This window comes from Cucurbita pepo, unplaced genomic scaffold, assembly GCF_002806865.2.
Source record: "Cucurbita pepo subsp. pepo cultivar mu-cu-16 unplaced genomic scaffold, ASM280686v2 Cp4.1_scaffold000196, whole genome shotgun sequence".
Lineage (NCBI taxonomy): Eukaryota > Viridiplantae > Streptophyta > Magnoliopsida > Cucurbitales > Cucurbitaceae > Cucurbita > Cucurbita pepo.
This window is the reverse complement of record NW_019646462.1, coordinates 175,836-183,765: the sequence shown is the minus strand read 5'-3', so window position 1 is coordinate 183,765 and position 7,930 is coordinate 175,836. Positions and strand designations below refer to the sequence as shown.

The window sequence follows — 7,930 nt, the reverse complement described above, 5'->3', positions numbered from 1 at the left end:
ATTTTTTTTTTTTTTTTTTTTTTTTTTTGTTGCCTTCCATGGAATATGGATTAGACACCTTTCCTTTTTTAAAATAAATAAAAATAAATAAAGAAAAAAAAAATACTTTTTTAAAATAAATAAAAAAAATAACGAAAAAATATATATCGGTAGATATTTATTTAATAACAAAATATTTTTAATATTATTTCCTAATGGATAGCCATGGGGTCCGTGGAGAAAAAGAAAAAGACACGAGTTTTTAAATCCAATTTTATTCCCAGTTCTTTAATAAATGTGAATTGCTAAGATAGACCTATAGGTATGTTTTTGGTTTGGTTAGGTCACTATCTTAGGTTTAATACCAACTTGTCAATTTCAGCAATATTTCAATTACATTGACTCAAGGTGTCTTGGTCGTTTTATTTTAAGAGATGCGTACAAAATTAGTAAAGTTCCCATCAATTTTCTTTTTTAATTTCAGTGATTTGACATTTTAATTGATAATATAATATTTTAGCGTGAACTTAGACAAATAATTATATGCATATTATTTTAGCGTGAGCTTAGGCAAATGATTATATGCACTGAAATTACCATAGGTGATTGGTACCAATTTTACCCTCCAATTTGTCACTATACGTCGAGTTTCATTCAACATTCTAGTGATTCATGGAAAGGGCGTTGCGATCATCCATGCATCGAGTTGAAGAATGGAAAGTGAAACAAAAATATAGAGTTGAGAAAGAAATGGAGAGAGAGATGATATAGGAAGAGAGAGAGATGAAGAGAAAGGAGGGAGGGAGGGAGGGAGGGAGGGAGGTATAATCAAATTTATAAAGGTGTGTTAAAATGTTGAACAATTAGTATAAGGCTGTTTTCATAGTACACAGCTTGTGGGGTGGAAATGAAATGAGCCATTTACCCCAATATTATATAATTAGACGATTAGATAATAAGCATACATCATCATCATGGGACTCCCCACTTTCCTCTCCAACTAAAGGGATTAAAAAGAAAAAGAAAAAAAATCATTGAATATATTGCCAAATAGTACACTAAAGATTTTTCCTACTCCATCTCTTCTTTCTTATTTTCTTTCGTGGTTCAGCCGCGGCGAAGGATGATTTTAGACCACCACCACAATATAAAACAACAATCAGAATCTGAAGTCGGGATCCACGTCCATTGCCCACGCAAACTTTGCTAGAAGAGACTTGTTGAATATCTAATGGATGGTAGAGAGAACACACATACAAATAAAAGAAGAAAATTTATGAAACTCAGCAACACTATGCACTTCATCTTGAACTAAATTTTCAGTTTGATTCAACAAAATGCTGCTCACCTTTTCGATAGGGACTTCATGACGCTTGCACCATGCGACTGTGATTCGAGGATCGAGGTAGTTGATCTTTGACGTTCCCAATGCCACGGTTTTCAAATCCTCTTTAGTCTGCATATCTCGCTCTATCTTCTCGATCTTTGCATTTGTTTGGGATATCTTCTTCTCTAACCTGTAATATGAGTTCACTGAGAGTTAACAACTGCCAATGAAGATGTTGAAGTGGATTGACACAGTAAATGAAGTTGTTTACACTTCAGGCGTCAAATTCCTCTTTTGCTTTCCATCAGCATCTTTTAAAGGGGGCTTTCCTTTCTTTGCTCTATCAAGATCAATTTTCAGCTCTTTCAGAATATCCTGCACAACAATGATGGATCAACTAAATGCACTGGAGCTAAAGAAAGTGAATTGGCAGAGTATTATTTAACAAAGGTGGACCATGAGAAAAATATGGTTATTACCCTGAGCTCAGAGATCTTCTCATTTAATCTCGACATTTGCGCTCCATGAGATTTTGAAACAGTCCGCTGGTGATTACAAATAATTGCAACCTGTAGTTCAGAAAAATTGGTCAATGTCGTTGCATGAACTTAGTCAAGTAAACCCATGAAACGAGGAACTCAATTTACCTCCTTGTTTGCGTGCTGGTAAATGACAATCTTTTCTGCAACGTCTCCGTCTTTACTTCCTCTGTTTAACTGTCATGGATAACGCCATAAATAGTCTAAATCAAATAGAGTGAAAGAAAAGGAAAACCATAAATGTAAATTTGTAGAGTTTGATGCTTCATTGCTTTAACTTTAACATCATCACTCTCTATTAAGAGTTCGTAGAAACATCAAATAAATAGTTCGTGAGACCGCCAAGCCTATGACAAAGTATCCTGAGGTGTTTACAAGTTCGTAATTGATCTAACTTATGGGAAAACAAATGATCAGAGATGCAATAGTTCATAGAGCTTTAGGGGGCACTTGGTATTTTTAAAACCGGGATATCTGCATTTGGAGTGCAGAGGGTTGAAATGCAGGTAGTATTTGGTTTACAAGATTAAGAGAGGTATTATTGTGATTTGCAAGGATGGAAAGCCTGGAAATAAGCTTAGGAAAATGGGATTCCCATATTTCGAACAAGAGGAATGAGATTGTAAAACCAAACTCTGTAGACCCATGGCTAAGACCCTGCTAGAGTTATTTTGAAAGTCCAAGTATATTTACCATGCTAGAGTTATTTTGAAAGTCCAAGTATATTTACCATGTCATCAAGTGTGATAGAAGCATTATATGTACGAAACACTTTTGCGGTGAGACCGGGCATGAGATCCTTCAGATGAGCGTTTAATTTACTTGTATCCAGCTTGTCAAAAAGATCATCAGTTCCACTTTTTCCTGAAGCAAGTAAAAACATGATGCTCTACGGCCTCAATCATGACATTAACGTATTCTCGTGTTATACAAAAAAAAGGAAAGAAAATATACAAAAAAATTAAAAATATACAAAAAAAAAAGGAAAGAAAAACAAATAAACAAGCTCACCACTTTGAAATTGTGTGATCGCTTTGAATACAGGGAGCTCAACCTCAACAGTATTTTCATACTTGATTGAATCTTTACCGAGGAAATTGAACTGAATTTAAAGAGTCAACGGGTCATCTATCGTGGGCATTAAGAACAGGACATCTCTCAACTCTCAAGCTCCTAATTTCAATAAGCTTAAGGATATTTACCTCCAGAAGATTTGGAGGTACTGCTTTGACATTCTCTACTTTAAGTGTACAGCAGCCAACCGTATCAGCTTCATCATCGTCCTGCAGTTGGGATCAACAACTTTTTAAGTCTCCCAGATCGAAATGGTTGAAAAAATAAAATATAGAGCGCAGGGGAACATAAATAGGCTTGATGACATTACTTTCTCATTCCCAGCCCTAAGAGCTAGTTTATCAATGAGATAAGTAGCAACTGCAATTTGCCTTCGTGTAGGATCTTTGCTTGTAAAATCCTTTGTATAAGCATTCCTTATGTTTTTTATGTAGTCCTACACAAAACAGCAAGGATTCAACAAACATGATGATTCAACAACCTCAACAAAGAATTGTAAAATTGTAACGAATGGAGCACCTTGAGCTTCCTTGCTTTCTCGTACTTCTCCTTGTCACTCTGTCCTTTCAATGAACTACTAGCCGCCAGGAACACATATTTGAATTCTTTTGGATTTATTGGATCGTTCCAGAAAGCCAACCATGTAACCGTATTGTCATGTCTTACTTCCTTCCACCTGTCAAAGAACTCAGTATTGAATGAAAATTTGAAAAATGATATAAACAAGAAATTCTGATTCAGTTTAGGTATGTGTCTCGTGACTTTCTAGACGCACATACAGATCCTTATTCTGCAATATTTTTAATACAACTTAGACAATGGTGGTGTATAGAAGAATCAAACCTTTCACCAGGTATAGGGCATTCAGGGATCGGAGCATCTTTTCCGATATTAATTGTGATGTCTTTGGGGTGAATGCGTCTTTTCAACTTCCCCATCTGTAAACACCACCAAGCTTTAAAAGCTGAATCAAGTAACAAATTTCCACATAAATGTAAACTGTGAACAACCAAATACTAACACATATACTCACTCCCCATGGACTACCTTGAAGAATTAACTGAATTATGTCATAAATGCAAGTAAATATGAAACTTTCTAAATTCTAAACAAGGTACCTTTGGATGTTCTCCACGACCTCGAAATAATCCAGGCGGTTCAACTCTGAAGTTTCCTACCTGGGACGCATATTAAGAATCAGAAAATTGTGTACATGCTCTCAGGAATGAATCAATGGATAAGGTCGCAGATAAAATAGATTGCAATGATGAACTTACTGAGAACATAGTAGCAACATGGCATGAATTGTAATTTAATATGAACCAGATATAACATAAGCGTAAACAAGTATCTTAACATATGACAACCTCCATTGTAGTTACTTACTGTTTGTATCTAAGTAGAACATTAACGAGCTTTTGATAACTATGACAACATTTTAGACACTAGAGCCGGCACAGTTTCTCATTAGCTTATCGGAGTACAGTAGACAACATAACAAAAGTTCTCTCACTTCAAAACTAACTACTTTAAATCAAAATTATGTCCTCTAGCCTGTACAATTACATGATTCCATGGTTAATTTCAATACTCTAATGACTCAAAAATGTCATGTGAAATTAACCAAAAAAAAAAAAAAAAAAAAAAAAAAAAAAAAAANTGCTCTAACGTTTGGCAAATCATATGAGTAACAATGGAAGGTTATTAAAGTAAAAAGAACATCCTCAAGACTAGCTTTTTCCAAAAAGCAAGCAGAGAAAGGTAAATGAGAATAACCTTCTCCTTAACCCCATCAAGAATAGCCCACATGTACTTCTCCTCTTGTTTCATTTTCTCCTCCTTCAGAGCTTTCTTCTCCTGGACAAAAAAATTCCAGAAATGTGAAACCAAAATTAATGAAATTTAATTGCTAAAAAGGCCTGAAGCTCATAGTTGGCTTCAAACAAAATTGATGATCAATCAATTAAAGATGACAGTTTTTTACAATATTTATCTAATTCTTTTTTAAATTTTTTTTTAATAAGTTCATTCTTAATTAGAATAGAAAACAATTTAAGTTGAAATTGCATATCAACTACAACTAACTATTATGGTTAGACCTTTAGCAACAGCCAAAAATGATACATCTTAAACGATGAATAGTTCATATTTTCTTATAACAAAAATGAATAGTTCACATTGAGAAATGGAACAAAGATATCTTGGCAATGTATCTTTAAAACCAAGACATGAAAAGAAAACCTAAAAATTGAAATTAAAACAAACCTCTAGAAAATTATATGAACAATAAAGCAAAGGATGATTTTAAAAAAAAAAAAAATCTAAAAATAAACCTCTAAAAAGAAGTTCATAACATTTGGAAATGAGTCCTATCCTCCTTTTTCATTGAAACACATCCCCCACTTAGGTTTTGAAAAGGAAAAAGTAATATGAGACCCAAGAGAGATGCAGAAATCTGAGAAACAATGTTTGCATCAAACTCGTAAACGAAGGAAAGATATATAAACAACCAGGAAGATTGAAACATCGTAAACTTACTTCTGTAGTCATCTGTTTCTTCTTCTCCTTTTCTGTCTGATACCAGTCATATATTGGGGTGAAATCACAATCATCCAGATTTTGAATGACATGGTTTTTCCCAAGTAATTTCCGCCAGTCATTCCAGAAATTTTCTTTGAATTTAGGTTTTTGCATATAATCTGTATCCTTCATCACAGCAAACATGGTTGCAACCTGATAACAAAATTACATATCAACCAAAGAATTTACCACAATTCGATGGTAAAAACGAACCATGCATGAAAACATTTACATGCGACTATAGAAAAATGAAGGAAACATGTTGTAGATTCAACACGTGAAGTTGAGGGGTACCTCCTCTTGTTCAGGAGTCAAATCAACAAGCTTCCCCTTATAAATCATCTTCACTCCATGAGTCTGGTATGGAGGTGGGAAAATGACACCATTATGAACCAAGCTAGTCCATTTTTTCTGTCCATCGCCGGAACTGGGCAGCAACTTCGTGGACTTGACATATTTAGATTTCTTGACTGGCTTTTTGGATTTCTTCAATGTTTTCTTCATTGAAGACGAAACAACTTTTGAAACTGTTTTCTTAGAACTTAATGACTTATTCGCTGATACAGCCACCACCTTCTTCATTCTCTGTGAAATAGGAATATGGTCATCGTCGTCATCTACTTCTTGTTTTGCTTTCACTGATACTAGCTTACTACCCAAAGGAGTAGATGAGTCTGAAAGTTTTGGCTTTTTTGATGAAAATTGAGGCGAGGAATGGGAATCTGCATTAGGAAGAGGTCTCTTGCTGGAAATAACACCAGGCTTTTGGAGCTTATCCCCTGAGGTCAAACCATTCTGATGAACTTTTGAAATCAATGGTTTCTTTTCATCAAAACCATGTTGATTACCACCAGATACCCGTGAAGTAGACTTCATGTGAAATTTTGATGACAGAGGAATTTCATCATCAGAATCTCCTGACGATTTTTCGACCTTATTCTTTAGTACCGTTGGTACAAGCCCTTTACCAGGGGGGTTGGAATTCCCTTTCAATCTAAAACTCAATGGTTTATCATCTTCAGAGTCACTACTTTCATTAGTAGGATGCCTATCACTCTCCTCTTTCACAGCAGCCTTTACCAAATGTTTTGATTGACTATCCGTAGAATCTGAAACTTTTAAAGTTGTGCCTGGTGATTTCACAGGTGGTGCCTGGGTAGAGGAATTGGATGCTTTCTGAGTTCCTACTTCAGATGATTTCATGGGCGATGTCTTTGGCAATGAAGTCGTCCTGTTTTGAGCATTAGAGCTTTGGCCATTGGCTGAACATACATCAGAACCCTGCCTCCCGGACAACTTATTCAACCTCTGTTTAGCTTCAGAATCTAACTGATTTTGCCTAGATGCACTACTCCTTTTGAACACTATTGGCATGTTGTCCTCATCATCCTCGTCAAACATTGGCGCTTTTCCAAAAGTCTCAATAGCCATTGTGTAGCTATTGTGTAGAAAGAGCCAGAAAGTCCTTTTACATCAGTATCTGGGCAGACGAAGAAGACAGACAGAGTAACGAATTAAGTTTCTGCAGCAATAACAGGTTTCCGTAAACACCTCCACACAAATTCAATAACATTTAACCTAACTATTACACTCAAGACGCTTGTTCGTAAAATAGCCCATCCATCAGAGACAATAGTTAAAAGAAAAGTAAAAAGAAAAAGAAAGAAACAAGAAGCAGCAGAGTGTAAAAGGGAGAACACTTGGGACTCGAGAATCAAACCAAAGAATGTTCATAACTTGAACTAAATCATCAGAAATGGTGTCAAAGAAAGCGAAGTTAGACCTAGAACATGAAATTAAGGTAATCGAAGCAGAAGCAGCAGCAGCAGAGAATTGGAGTAGAGAAATTGAATAAAAAGAGTAGAGAAAATCCCCAAATTGTAAGGGTGTGTTTGGAACGCAAGAGAAAATGGAGGTGCAACGTTGAATGAGCTGAAGCAGAGTGAGATTGGGGGAAATCTGAAGATTACCTGAGGTGAGAAGAAGGTGAGCGGGGTGTGAAGTTTGGAAGAACCTCAGCTGGTTGTTAATGGAGGAATCAATTGAAGAGGGAGAGAAGGAAGGAAACCTAAAAATGTTTGTCGTGAATCAGAAAAGGAAAAGGAGAAGGAGAAGGAGATGGCTTAATTTTTCCCCCTTCCACGCCTTTCTGCAGAAAAATATAAACAAAGGAAAGGAAGGCCTTCCACCCAACACATTTCTCATCCTATTTTTCCATCCATTTTCATATCAATATTTTATATAATTAATTAATTTCATAAATTTTTTTTTTTTTNCCTTTTATAAATTTTAGTAATATAATATAAATAAAAAATGGGACGGTAATTAATTAGAAGTTTTATGTATAAAAATAAATTTTAAATATGTTTCAAAACTTTACATATTGTCCTTTAGAAGTAAAGTTGATATCATGCCCAAGTGTTATCTTTAG

General features: G+C 35.1%; 1 protein-coding gene across 2 annotated transcripts; it reads right to left on the bottom strand.

Moving 5' to 3' along the window:
* Positions 1-797: 797 nt before the first annotated feature.
* LOC111784418 (DNA topoisomerase 1 alpha-like) lies at positions 798-7,686 on the bottom strand. Of its 2 annotated transcripts, none has more exons than XM_023665129.1 (16): positions 7,470-7,686; positions 5,794-7,021; positions 5,458-5,652; positions 4,696-4,776; positions 4,038-4,097; positions 3,763-3,857; positions 3,439-3,595; positions 3,230-3,355; positions 3,048-3,128; positions 2,857-2,947; positions 2,576-2,709; positions 1,954-2,022; positions 1,786-1,875; positions 1,578-1,681; positions 1,328-1,496; positions 798-1,207 (listed from the first exon to the last, which is right to left on the bottom strand). In XM_023665129.1, the coding sequence occupies exons 2-16, from the start codon at positions 6,928-6,930 to the stop codon at positions 1,139-1,141; spliced, it is 2,658 nt and encodes an 885-aa protein (XP_023520897.1). In that variant the 5' UTR covers positions 6,931-7,021; positions 7,470-7,686; the 3' UTR covers positions 798-1,138. The 2 variants fall into 2 exon arrangements, with proteins under 2 accessions (XP_023520897.1, XP_023520898.1); XM_023665130.1 differs by having other exon boundaries at positions 5,794-6,979.
* Between the last annotated feature and the right edge of the window lie 244 nt (positions 7,687-7,930).

What these genes read in the sequence shown, in the direction of transcription:
- LOC111784418 (XM_023665129.1), bottom strand. Translation starts at nt 6,930, where the DNA reads ATGGCTATTGAGACTTTTGGAAAAGCGCCAATGTTTGACGAGGATGAT. An exon ending in AGAAACAGATGACTACAGAA is followed by an intron (nt 4,777 to 5,457) that starts GTAAGTTTACGA and finishes TTTTTTGTCCAG; the next exon opens with GAGAAGAAAGCTCTGAAGGA. An exon ending in TTGATGGGGTTAAGGAGAAG is followed by an intron (nt 4,098 to 4,695) that starts GTTATTCTCATT and finishes TATGCGTCCCAG; the next exon opens with GTAGGAAACTTCAGAGTTGA.